Raw genomic sequence first — 13534 nt, forward strand, 5'->3', positions numbered from 1 at the left:
AGGTACCAATTTGACGTAATCAGCCATTCCCACAGTCCCGAAATATTCTACGCACTGTAAGCTGAATGAAATGCATAACGACACAGGGGTAATTATATGCATGGTATTTCCTTATACCTTTGTATACTACAAAATACATTATGATACAGAAAATCTACAAAAACGAATGGGATCGGAATGACATCCATAAATCACGCAGCCAAACTATGAGCTCCCTTGAAATCAGATTCTTTCGGTGTTTTCTCGATTGTGGAGTTGGGAGAAGACGGTACCGATCTTTTTGGCATGTGTTCCGTCCAAATTTTCAATGCTGCAGGCATGTCCTTTGCCAGAGCCTAGTACAATAAGGATAGTCAGCGATGGTCGTCCGCGAAAGATTTTACACAAATCTGGTCAAATGCTGAGATTCACCTCTTGTCTCGCTTCACTGGTTGGATGTGTTCGTAACATTGCCAACTTATTTTCCACATTACCAGCTTGCCCAGCAGCTTCAGCATCGGCCTCAACAGCTTGCATAAGTTCCCAAAGATCTTGCGCTGCTCGAGGGTCATAGCCGGCAGTAGCCATGATCTAAGAGACCAAATACATCTTAGTATTTCTAAGAGTCATGCGATTCTAATGTTTATTTGCAGTGACTCACCTCTAGTCCGACAGAATCAGCTTCCTGTTCCAACTTCCTTGAATACGCTCTTTCCGCTACAACATCGTTCACCCAATTTATGAAGAGTCCAGCAGAATCGGTGATCCTGCATCAGCCTGTCAGCTTAGCCTCAGCTCAAAATCGACAAGTCCAATTCACATAGGGAAGGAGATAGTCAGCGCAAAAGTGATCCCTCTCAGCACATCAAAAGCAACAGCCGCTATATTTAGGAACTGTTGTTACATATTAGCACTTGAGCGAATTCTGACTATTCGGAAGTTGACTCACACCCAAATTCTCCACACTGTGACGCTGGGTTACATGAGCTATCTCATGTGCTAACACTGCAGCAAGCAGAGAGTCGTCTCCTTCCGGTAAAGTACTAAGCAGACCAGTATATACGAATATATCTTTACTTGGTAAAGCGAAAGCGTTCATCTGGGGCTATTCATTGGTAGTCCGCCGATCAGTTCTTGAAGAATCGTTATTTGTTGAAGAGGGGAAACGTACTAAATCAATAACGTATAAATTCCAATCGGCACTTTCTAATTTCTTAAGTGGATTACTAGTAGCAGGTCTGAAAGGCATGAAAGTTGAATGAGCCGTACCGGACGGTTTATAATGAACGTGTCTTTTTTGAATTACTTCTGTAGTTGGAGATAATCCGAATTGAGCTTCACGTTCAGACATCACTCGTGATAATTCTTGAGACCGTGGTGGCCAACTTGCTCCATGTATAATATGATGATCTTGTTCTTCCAATGCCGTTACTAACTTGGTAGCTACACGAGAAACTTGTTTACTACGTTCATCCTCTTCCGACAGAATCAAGGGACCGTCATTCCGTAGAACGTCTTGTTGCCTAGAAATCGGATTTGCTATCAGTTTTGGCCTACAATGAAGTTGATGCTATTCAATGAACTTAGGCCAACTTACTTCCGCCTTGACCAAGCCATTTCCTCATTTTCCGACATCAATAATAGTCTCCATCGACCTGTGCGCGGACTTTGATCCAAACCCAATGCCAGAACCACACAGATTGCGAAAATCTACATAAAGTTTTATCATCAATCTGACATAACCGAAGATGGAAACTAGGACTGACTAACCGGAAGCTGTATCAAGGCGTATGAAGTCTTCTTATATTTCTGCCATAATCTACAGGATATAATCAGCTTGACGACAGTGGGCTTTATGCGTAGTAGCTGGAAACAACTCACTTATACCTGAAAACGAAAGGTAGGAACAGAAGACTGAATCTAGTTATACCCAATAAACCACTTTTCAAAGCTGGAAAAGCTACGAAGAAAACATCTTGACTAGGTCTAGAAGGGTGAAAGTCTTTCTTAAATATGATTGCCGAGGTGGTACGGGTATGATTTATCGAATGAAATGGATGTATAGTTTTTCTCGAGTTTGCTGTTTGTAGAGTAGATCTTGAATTAATTGGGCTATGATTTGCAAATAACTTAATTGGCGGCCGTCGAAGAACACTGCTAGGTGGTACCGCCGAACGCAGGGAAGAAAGACCGGACTTCATAGTCTTTTAAAGCATCTTCGAATGGACTTTGCAATATAAAGATAACTTGAAATTGGACTTTTTGATAACAAGACTTTCGTTAAAGAGGATCCTAATTTGCCGGTATTGCACGTGTAAACAAACGATATGACGTCATACTTGATCTATCTAATCAGGCCATCTAAGACGACTCGAAGCAAATAAACGCTGACACTGATTATCATTATTATGTGTCTTCTGACTTGATGATATTGCCAGAAAAAATCCCAGTGGTATTAGTGTGATTCCAGCCGGTTTGTCGCTGTGAAACATCAAGAAAATTCATCCTTACTATCTGATTCAGAGAGACTAATATCGGTTGACCAGTCAATGAGGTCTTTCCAACTCTTCGCTTGATCGAAGGGCTTAAGTCATCTTACTAAAAGATATACTTCGGCTACATTGCCTGCAATTAAGGTAAGTCTCGAGATTTGGCCTCGGTCCGATGCCACTGACGGAACGCTCGTAGCGTTCAAGCTCGACTTATAGTTTACTGCATTATGTCGGTCGATCAGGGGATCATAATGACAAAGCAATGCAAGCTACTCCCATACTTGCCAAACACCTGTCGAATGAGTTGAATATGGATCCTACCGTAATTGGAAAGCCTGAAAACGCATTGAACAGAGGTTGGGAAGAGGAATTGAAGGCTGCTTTACCGAATTATAAAATCATCTCTGAAAAGTTAGACCAAGTCTTGAATGAAGGTAAAAAACCTATTATAGCTTTATCTAGGTGCTCAGTAGCTTTAGCTACTTTACCTATCATAGCGAAGCATTATCCAGATATAATAATAGTATGGTTTGATGCTCATGGAGATTTGAATACACCCAGTAGTAGTGATACCGGCTTTTTAGGAGGAATGGCATTATCTGGTCCAATAGGTTTATGGGAATCATGGATGAAAGGTAAAAAGGTGAAAACTGAAAATGTGATTTTAGTAGGATCAAGAGATCTAGTTGAACCAGAAAAGAAATTAATAGATAAGGGAATAATCTAACTCGTGTATTCATCCAAAAATATAGTTCAGGAATTGTTAAGAACGATAGATAATATAGAAGAAGGGAGAAAAAGGATTTTTATTCATTTAGATTGTGATGTTTTGAATCCTGGGATTGTACCTACAGATTATAAAGTACCTGGTGGATTATCAATACAACAACTTAAAGATGCAATAAGTGGATTATCGGAATCATCCGATGTTATTGGTATACAAATTTCGGAATTGGAATTTGGTGATAGTGAAAAAGAGACTCAAGATGCAGCTAAATTGCTTGTAGATAGTATTAAGCCGGTGTTATGCTAAGACATCGTTAAACCACTTCATTGTGTCGCTGTCCTTCGATCTTCCGCTGACAGCCGAACGAGAATGAGGCTTAGGATTTCCAACTAATTGAGGGTTTGAGGGATTTACTCGATAAAGTGTTATAATTCCTCCTTCGTCTTTCTCAGACGCAATGAGTTTGAATTATATGCCTTCGTCTGTTGTGGTTATGATAGCACCTCAAGGCATACAAATCTTCACTTCTATGTCGTACGCATTAAACATATGTAGCATGATAATAATGTAAGAAGAACACGTCAGGATTGATAAGATGTTTACAATCAAGCACGTGGCACATGCGCATGACGTTAACTATCAACCGGAATAGCACCATAGCTTGATCCCATACTTATACTTCTGTTCGTTCACTGGCAGAACCTTCTTCTAATTGCAGTACTGGCAGCAGCCCAGATAGAGACATCAGTGAACAGCAATCGTAATGGACCTCGTCCCGTGTAAGTTCTCTTTTTTAGGTCAAATAGGGTGATATCATTTGAAGCGGATAGCTAATTTCTTCCTTTTCTTCTCCTAGATATGTATTTCGAGAGGCAAGAGCCTGGCTCTCAATTATGTGAGCCGTCATGAAAAAACATCATGAAAACCAGCTGACCGCCTCTCTATGTCCGATAGGTGCTCAACACTGCTTGTAAGCTCAAATCTACTACATCCGTCCAGCGGATCAAGCTTACAAGGATTCACACAGGAATAACCTCCTACAGGCATTCACATATACAGAATTCGACTTAGCTGGTATAGCCAACAAGTGAGTTGATGCCAAATGATAACTCTCAATGCCGTGATCAACTAGCTCCTAACGTTGTACCTTAATGATTAGTCTCGACCAAGCTGAAAATGCTACACTCGACATTCCACATCAGCTCAAGAAGTCATATAATTACGATGATACAGGTTACTTTTCGATTTCGGTCTTGGAAAGAGCACTAGAAGTTTGGGATTTGAGTTTAGTGAGATGGAGAGGTGAAGCTATGAGGCAATACCAGGAATATCCTGAGTTCGTTGTGATCTTCCTTCCTTAGCACCTTGTGCCCCGCCATTATCTGCTATCCATTGCTGTCAAGCTGATTTGATTTGTAAACTTTCAACTGACACAGAGAACAAGTAGCCTTCATTTTGAACCTCTCTTCTCATTGGTTTCCTCTTCGTAGATTCTCGACTTTCCCACCAGATCATACGGCTACCAAAAGATGGTACAACCTAAATTCCTTCTTCCCTCAACCGGAGTGGATATCACCTACCTATTTGCGATTGGTTCTCACCCAAGCGGAGGAGGAAGGTTACTCGGTCTTCGTGGTTCGAAAGCGTACCCAAGGGACCAAGGAGGGTGAGAATGCTGGAGAGGGTCAAGGATGGCAGGATGGTGGTATTGCGGTCTTACCTGAATGTTTGGCCGACACGATGGCTGTAGAATTAGGTGAACCGGTTGGTAGATCTGGCGCATCAGGTACATTCGCTCAAAGTAAGTCATGTTAAGCCTGTCCATGGTCGAATGGGACAGAAAGATAAGACGTTGAAGCTGAACGTATGTGTAGCTTCAAACGCAGGCACTTCCACCAATCCCGATACTCCCACTGTGGATTTCCCATCTTCTTCGGGCGCTGGACCTTCGTCACCTCCAGCAAGAAGGAAGAAACGACAAGAAGATTTGACTCCATCTGATCCGATAGAAGTTGAAGAAGACGAATATTCAAGACCTGCGGTTACTCGTACTAGGCAATCCTCTAATAAATCCACTCCTAAGCTTTTAGCAACTGAAACAGCAAATGACGATGAAGATATTTTCGACAACACTACCTTCCCTTTAGATCAGCATCAAGGTGATGGTGATGACGATGAATCGATACATTCAGAAGAAGCTAATGGAGTCAATTCTACCAATAGGTTTAGAGGTGGAGAAGAAGATTTATTTGGACAAGAAGGGTATGAGAGGTATGCAGGACCAACAGATTTTCAATTCAATTCGAGATCTTACGATGATGAAGATGAAGCTCTTCAAGCTGCTCTAAAAGCCTCAATGAATGATTTGCCACCCGATTGGCAACCTCCATCAGAATTGCCACCCAAAGAAGTATCGTCTCCTTTTAGACCTTCTGAACCTACACCACCGACTGAATCGGTTCAGCCCAAAGAAGTGCCTAATAAACAAGAAGATGCGGATGAAGAGATTCTGGAGGATGATGATGCTCCCGCACATGAACCTTCTCCTGGTGAGCTGATCCTTGCTCTTTAAGGCCAATACATCATACATGAGCTTATCTTTTCTTATGCAGACGAGATTCGAAGACGAAGGCTAGCTAAATTCGGCCAATAGAATATGAATACATTCAGTTGAACGTCACCAACAGTTCTGAGTATATTTTGAGAGGACGTCCATAAGCGATGAATTGTACGATCGGATGAAGTATGAGGCAAATGGACCATCAGTTTTGTATTATAGATGAAGGCATATCATGCATACAGATTACAAGTGTTTGTTTCTCGTTAAAAGTCATCTTTTTTATTTCGAAGTTCGCAATTTAAGCATGTATAGGAACTGGCGGATGAGCTGTAGAATCGCTAGCTGCCATTGTATTCCATAATACGAATAAGATGAGTAAGTGCTGTGTCATATCGTGTTGTCAGCTACATTCGAAACAATTAGATATGATCATTGATTTATAAGGTACTTACCAAACTTGCTGCATAAAGTATAAATAAACTTCTAGCTCTTTTGTTACCTATTATAGCTCTTGTTAAAGCGAAAACACCCCTTTCTAAAGGATTTAAAGCTTGAATTGCTCTTTGTGCTTCCTAAAAAAAATTATAAAAGTTATTTTTAAAAAGGCTTCATAATATGTCTTATAGACAAAAAAAAAAGTGGTTGATAAAACTTACTCGACCTTTAAAAGCTTCAAATGGATTTAAACTCTCATCATATTTATCTTTATATTTTCCAATTTCTTCATCTCTTCTAATTCCAACTCCAACACCATTTAAACCTCTTGAAGATCCAGGAACATTATATCCTGATAAATTACTAGAATTATTTGTAGGATTTGAAGTTGATGATGAACCATCTCTATAAGAACCTATATATCTTACTTTTTCATATAATTTTAAATTATCAGTTTGAAGTGATTTAATTTCAATACGTAAATCAGAAATAATTTCAAATTGTTTTCTTAATTCTTCTTCTAATTCTGCATTACGTTGTCTAAATCTATCTCTTTGTGAAGTAACAATTGGTAAAATTGAATTATCAGATTGACCTAAAGGTGATATTCTACCATCCTAAAACAAATAAAAAAACCCAAATCTCAATTAATTAATACTTATTTTTCATTTTACTTCCCGTTAAAACTCACAACTTTTAATCCACCAATATCTAAGCCTTGTAATCCTTTAGTTTCTTTATCTTCATTTCCTCCATCTTTATTATTTATATTGATTAAATCATTTTCCAACTTTTCATTTAATCCTAATTGTTTTTCTAAATCATTTTGTAAATTTGAAATTATTTCATCTGTCTTAGAATGTTCATTAGATAAATCTTCAAAAGATACCCTTAACTTAGTCAAATCTTCTAATAATCTCCTATTCTTCGATACTAATAGATTCTCTAATGATCGATTTAGTGATTTATTGGCTACTGATGCGTTTGGATCTGGGAGAGTCAATGCTGGTGAAGCGTAATCCGAAGATTCTTCTTCATCGTTCTCGAAATCTGCTCCAGAAAATTCGACATACTACAACAACCAGCATCAGCTTCAACCCATCAACCGAATCATAATCGCTTCGACATACTTTCATTATTTCCAACTCTCGCTTGATCTCATCGTAATCACTATATTGCTTCACTTTGGTTTTGAGACCGTGTATCTCCGTGTTCTGCAGATCAAACCGTTAGCAATCAGCTTTACCACGTCTCGATAGTCCATTAGCTTGACTTACCTGCGAAGCTACTTCTTTTACCAATTCATCTTCCTTCTTCTTCGCTGCCTTTTGTGATTCGGCATTTCGCTCTTTAATCTCATCTAAAGCTCTAAGTAACCTAGAGGCTTCCGCTTCGAGATCCTCAATTTGCGATTCAAGAACTTTGACCCTGTTGAATGGAGGATGTCAGCTCTTTCCGTAATTCGAGAACAAACATGGAATGAAACGCTCACTTTTCAGCTTGTTGCGATCCACTACGTACAGACTCGATCTCAGATCTGAGTAATTCCTGTTCACAAGCACTGTTCAGCATTTGATTCGGAGTTTATCAATCGATAATTCTGCTCACATTCCTCCTTTCTACAGTGGCTACCCTTTCATTAGCCCTTGACAAGTCAGCAGCTACCATGTCCAACTCTGCCAACCTAGCGGCAACGTCTTGTTCTGAATGCCAAATACAGTCAGTACAAGGGACCCCTCAGAAATATATGAGCGGCTGACGTACCTTGTCTTTGACTTGCATTCATCAATTTAGCCTGTGTACTTTCGTTTGATGAATGCATATCTCTCAGTTGATTACGAACAGTCTCCACTTGTCTTTGCAAATCCTTCTCTCTGAGATATCAAACTAAATTAGCGATTCCTGCGACATTACTTGTAATATGCGATATTCACCTTTCCTCGTAATTTCGCATCCTTTCATCATACTCAGCATTCAATTCATTTTCCTTCTGAGTTACTCTTTCTTGTATTAAATCTTCCATCTAGGTGTTCACTCAAGTATCAGTAAGGAGTATATAGCCTTACGAAACAGTGAGAGGGAGGGAAAACACACTTTCTCTTCTATTTGTTCAACTTTATTTTCAGCTTTCTTTTTCTTATCTTCAACATCCTTCATTTCATCTAAACTTTTTTTCAATTCTCCATTTTCTTCCCTGAGTCTATTCAATTCAGATTCGAGTACTCTAGCTTCAGCAATTTTAACAGTTTGATCTACTGCAGCATCTAAGAGTGGATATGGATCAGGAGCATCCGCTAATAATTTGTAAACATTTAAGAATGAAGTTTCAGACATTTTTGATCTTCTAGTTAAAGAATCTATCTCTCCTTGATATGCCTTGAGAAGGACTTTGATTGAATTGAATTTTTCAGCATCGTCGGGGAGTTTCTTGAATTCTATGATAATGCGTAAACTTTAGTATACCTTTCAAAGTGCAATCTCGAAAGAAACGCAATGCATACCTCTAGTTTGTTCGGCCAGCTTCTTCCTTCCAACTAGATTCTCTTTTTGATTCTCCACTAATTCCACAGCCGTGGAATCTAGTGACTTCTGCAATTCCGATAGATTTATTTCTGTCAAGACCATTGTATGATGTGAGCTCATTTCACAACAGGTAGATTTCTGCACTCTATTTGAGCAACCCACCCTTCCACGTCGTCAAAGCGGTAGAGAAATTCTCTTCGGCCATTTTGTCGATGATTGGCACTTCGCCTGTCTACCTCTTTGTGGTGGTCGCAATATTTATTCGAGATTTATTCAGTATCTTGTGAATAGTCATTAGGAGATGAGCGATAAATAACAGGAGATGACACGCTTCAAGTATTGTTGAATTCTCAGGGCAGTACTAGATGATATGATCAAAGTCGCGTGTTAATCACGTACCATACAAAGGTTTGTTATTGTTTTTATCATCGTGATTAATATCTCGTTCATTAGATGGTAGCGAAGAATCAATATGCCTCGCTGACTAATTTAATGCTGGCCTACTCATCATCCTCTACGAGGTCAAAATCCACCTTGACTGACTCGACATCCTTACTAGCGAATTTAGATCTAGAAATACTGGAAATCATCTTTGAAAGGGGGAAATACGCGACTTCTTTCCCTCAAATATTTAGGCCTTATACTGAAGTATTGCAGGAACAGTGAGTAGACTTTCAATCTTGGGTGAAGATCAGAGACGAAGGCTTTCTTCCTCCTCACTAATGGTCAAGGTGTGACTGATACATTCATGTATAGTGGTATATCACCCACAAACGATTCAACATATTATGGACTATTACTAAAAGTAGGGGTGATGAAAGCCCCGACATGGGGGGATAAATGGTCAATATGGAAAGCTACCCAGAACCCCTCTTCAGTCATTCATCCCACTTACACACCAGAGAAAAAGACAGTATATGCGACTGAAACAAGCCATTCGGGGCCAGATCGTTCATTCTCTCAATCTCAATTACCATTTCTCCGAGCAAGAGTACCGTTCTTAGCATCAGCTTCTTCAGACATAGATGAAGGGTTTGCCGCTTCCAATGACGGTCAAGGCCAACAAAGTCTAGTCAACGACTTTCGACCCAGTCCGAGAAAAGAGATTGCGAAGCGGTATAATGGAAAATCAGGACATAGTAGAAATGAATCAAGGTCTTTAGTCGGATATACACCTGAACAATCATTTGACTTGCATAACAAATCTGACGATCTGCTTGAATTTGATCCTCCGATTAGAACTTCAACACCTGTGTTGAAATCACCTAAATACCAACAAACTCATGATATACTGAATCTGCCGGTATATTCAGTATCGGATGTCAGTCAAGCATTAGAAGAGACTACAGAAGATTTCTCTGCGCTTGGCCTTATAAATCCCAAAGGTAAATCTCATTCACCGATCATTGACAATGGATCTACGTGGGTGGATAGGATTGATGAGATCCAAGAAAGTGATAGAAAACTTATGGAGGGAAAGGCAGACGACTTTTACAGATTAGGACTTTTAGGTAGATGTTGGGATATGTGGTTCAAGACTTCTGAATTTTATCGCGTGAGGCCATCTTATTCCAGCATACTCCTTTCTCTTGCTAAAATCTTACTAATTTTGGTACTGATCACTCAAATTATCAGGTAACATACAAGAACATTCCTATTGCACGTAATAATCTACTTCTACGTCAAATGCTCGAGAAATGGTCAAAGGCTACCCAACATCAGCTATCTTTGCCCGGAACGGCGGATCGTCATCGCCGTTTATCCCTCAAATTGAAGGTTTTCAAGACTTGGGCTGAAAGGTTAAAAGATCATCGACTTGACATGCTCGAAAGCAAATGGGCAGATGAAAGGAGATTGATAGAAATACGAGAACTATTTGATAAGTGGAAAACGGTTGCAGAGAGGAGAAGGACCGAAAAATGGAAGATTGATATGGCGGAGAAGGAATTTGAATTCATTCAAAAACGTAATGGAAAGCTGCTGAAACGATATTTGTCATATTGGCGAATTGAAACTCGGGGTAAACTTGCAGAGTTGGACGAAAAACAACGTCTAACTTGGGATTTCTTCGAAGAATGGTATTATCTTGCCATGAAACAACGAGATTACAACTTGATTCTCCATGATATACAACAAACGAAAATACGGAAACTGTTTACACATTGGCGAAAAAAGAGTTTCATGCAGCCTAAAGAGGATGAGATTAGGCAAAAACGTGATACTGATATTATGAGGGAAGTATTGGACAATTGGCGTACATACAGGTGGGTCATAACGATTTATTTACTGATTGATATTGCGGCTGGTTGGTCTAACTAACGGAGTTTCAGCTGGCAAGCCAAACAATCTTCGATTTTTGATACGAGAAGGCTATTATTGATGACTATAGATAAATGGAAAATAGCAAGGCGGAACCAGAAAGTAAGCTGAACTTTTCATTATTCACTTTGGTCGCAAGCTCGAAGTTACAGCTACTGATGTACAAACAGATGATGGAACGCAAAGCTGTCATCTTCGACGAGACTGGACTCATGGATAGGAGTATGAAGAAGTGGAAACTGGAGTCGTGGGGAAGACTCTTGATGCGAGCAAAAGACAAGAGATTGCAGGAACAGACATGGGTGAAATGGAAAAATAGGCAGACCGGTCTGGTACAGCTAGATAGTGGGTTTAATGAGTTTGCCATTGTTTTGCGTGCTTTGCACGAGGCTGATCAAAAGACCGAAACAGATATGGCAAATGGCTTTGAAGACCAAAAACAGAGACTCGCTCTACAGAAAGCTTTTTCACGTTGGCGATCAATAGCGTCAGCTCATCAGACTGATCATTTACGAGCGGTGCTGGTTTACGAAAAGACCTTGCAATTGAGAGTCATAAACAAGTGGCAAAACTCTACCGCCATCGTACAGATCAATCGTGGCCTAGCCGACAAAGCACATGCATTCTTCCTCCTAAGGAGCGCTTTCAAGGTTTGGCGAAGCGAGGATGCTAAGCGGAAAGCTGCAAAATGGATTGACAAGAGAAACAAACAGACCATTCAAGAGACTTTTAATAGTGAGCAAGCTATTAGTTGTTGTTGTGTTAAGCAAAGATAAGGCTGATCATTTGCTGCTGCACGTAGCATGGAGACATCTGACTTTGAAGTACCGGGATCTTCATCGAAGAGAGGCAGCCATGCAGCGATATAACAACCAAGTAAGCTTGTCAACTGATAACGTATCATTGATTGATTCACTCACAATCAAATCATAGATAACCCTCAAGAAATCGCTCGATAAGTGGACAAATCTAGTTATCGAGATTAAAGATCGTGAATTGCGAATAACTCGAGCGAGGAATGACCACGTAACGAGGTAAGCGATGTCGGTCTTGATGTACGATGCGATGGTAATATAGCTAAATCGCTACATCAGCAAATTATTCGTTCATTGGCAAGGTCGATTAGCTGTACTACGCGATAACCAGAAGAAAGCGGATGATACATTTGAAATACGTGAACTCGGTGAGTCTTGCTGATACCATCTTTGCGAATGTGTTATTGACAGTCCTACCAGAAAATCTACGGAGAATATTCAGGTCGTGGAGAGGTAGGACCAAAAGACATAAGAGATTGCGTCTTACAGCTGAAACCTGTCTTAACGAGCGTGATGAGAAGCTAGTGAGGGGTGTCTTCGATAGATGGTATGGTAAAAGGAGAGAGAGAGCATTGCAGGAGATTGTAAGTATGGCATCTCAGCTACACTTGTTATTCTTACTCCGTATCAAGGCTGATTTGCTTTGTAGGAAAAAGAAGTCGCTTTCTTACATGAGAATGTCATCTTGTATGGAGTTATGGATAAATGGAAAGCTTCGACAGATGTAAGTTTGAGTTTATCGTCTTTCACATTGCATATCGCTTAATTGGCTGATATATCCTGTAGATTTTACCTGGCATATCTGCCGACTCGACGCGATTGAAGCGAGAAGCTTTGCATGTATGGCTTGTAGCCTTGGCGAGGAAACGAAGGGCAGATGAACTACAGAAGGATAGAGATAGGAAATTGTTGTGTAAGCTAGATCTTTACCAAATCGCAATGCCGAAGCCATCAGACTGACCTTTTGATAAACTCAATCAGCCGAGGCATTCCAATCTTGGCGAGATGCAACTGCTCATAGAGCAGCTCTTAATGCCAGGTAAGCTGCTTTCAACCAACGTGTCGTGTACTAATCAAGCTGATAATCTGCTTACTTCGTAAAGGCGAATAAGAGGAAGATCAAGACCGTCTACAACGATCACAGCTGATCGACAACCATCGTTTGGCTTACGCGTCTATACACCATCGCAACGAATCTCATCATGGACTACATCAGGTCGAAGGGTCACACCTAACTCAGATACTTTTTCTCAATTTGATCATAAGCGATTAGAGCGGAATCGGAATTTAGACGAAGGTCAATTATCGCCGGGATTGATGAGTATAGGAAGAAACGATAATGAAACTGTTCGTTCGGAACCGGTTTATAGTAGATTACGATCTGAATTAGGACTTGGTAATAATAGAAGAAGGAGTAGAGGCGCAAGTGAAGAATTTGAAACGAATCCAGTACCTAGAAGTGGTAGTGAGATGCTTAGAGCTTTAAAGGGTAATATCCCTGGACGATGAAAGGCTATTCAAGGTTATTCAACATGCAAAATGCTGTAATCATCAGTTTGTGCTCTTATTTCGATTTCATGAATTTCATTTACAGATCACCTAAAGGAATAATACATCGACATGAATTATTTTGTTTTCTAGATATTTTATTCTGATCTATGCTAAGTATTTCCTTTTCCGCTAT

General features: G+C 40.0%; 5 protein-coding genes across 5 annotated transcripts; 3 read left to right on the forward strand and 2 right to left on the reverse strand.

Moving 5' to 3' along the window:
* Positions 1-191: 191 nt before the first annotated feature.
* I206_105914 (uncharacterized protein) lies at positions 192-2180 on the reverse strand (the record flags this gene model as incomplete). The annotated part of the gene is made up of 9 exons (XM_019156467.1): positions 192-335; positions 412-570; positions 641-746; positions 800-873; positions 929-1084; positions 1151-1502; positions 1577-1689; positions 1750-1798; positions 1861-2180. The coding sequence occupies 9 exons, from the start codon at positions 2178-2180 to the stop codon at positions 192-194; spliced, it is 1473 nt and encodes a 490-aa protein (XP_019010269.1).
* Positions 2181-2528: 348 nt separating this feature from the next.
* On the forward strand, positions 2529-3504 carry I206_105915 (uncharacterized protein; the record flags this gene model as incomplete). Its single annotated transcript, XM_019156468.1, has 4 exons — positions 2529-2533; positions 2585-2615; positions 2668-3129; positions 3229-3504. The coding sequence occupies 4 exons, from the start codon at positions 2529-2531 to the stop codon at positions 3502-3504; spliced, it is 774 nt and encodes a 257-aa protein (XP_019010270.1).
* A 457-nt stretch (positions 3505-3961) lies between these two features.
* On the forward strand, positions 3962-5851 carry I206_105916 (uncharacterized protein; the record flags this gene model as incomplete). Its single annotated transcript, XM_070203209.1, has 8 exons — positions 3962-3977; positions 4055-4093; positions 4153-4168; positions 4226-4285; positions 4358-4534; positions 4635-4999; positions 5073-5747; positions 5811-5851. The coding sequence occupies 8 exons, from the start codon at positions 3962-3964 to the stop codon at positions 5849-5851; spliced, it is 1389 nt and encodes a 462-aa protein (XP_070059310.1).
* Positions 5852-6056: 205 nt separating this feature from the next.
* On the reverse strand, positions 6057-8921 carry I206_105917 (uncharacterized protein; the record flags this gene model as incomplete). The annotated part of the gene is made up of 13 exons (XM_019156470.1): positions 6057-6140; positions 6211-6330; positions 6415-6810; positions 6885-7265; positions 7324-7407; positions 7471-7621; positions 7686-7741; positions 7802-7896; positions 7958-8067; positions 8128-8216; positions 8288-8628; positions 8695-8805; positions 8879-8921. The coding sequence occupies 13 exons, from the start codon at positions 8919-8921 to the stop codon at positions 6057-6059; spliced, it is 2061 nt and encodes a 686-aa protein (XP_019010272.1).
* Positions 8922-9169: 248 nt separating this feature from the next.
* Positions 9170-13359, forward strand: I206_105918 (uncharacterized protein; the record flags this gene model as incomplete). The annotated part of the gene is made up of 14 exons (XM_070203210.1): positions 9170-9378; positions 9473-10271; positions 10352-10980; positions 11047-11137; positions 11206-11380; positions 11447-11770; positions 11838-11911; positions 11969-12069; positions 12130-12218; positions 12271-12434; positions 12500-12574; positions 12637-12763; positions 12832-12889; positions 12954-13359. 14 exons carry the CDS (start codon positions 9170-9172, stop codon positions 13357-13359), a joined length of 3321 nt encoding a protein of 1106 aa, XP_070059311.1.
* Positions 13360-13534: the final 175 nt, after the last annotated feature.

The sequence above is a fragment of the Kwoniella pini genome, chromosome 8 (genome assembly GCF_000512605.2).
Source record: "Kwoniella pini CBS 10737 chromosome 8, complete sequence".
NCBI classification, from domain to species: domain Eukaryota; kingdom Fungi; phylum Basidiomycota; class Tremellomycetes; order Tremellales; family Cryptococcaceae; genus Kwoniella; species Kwoniella pini.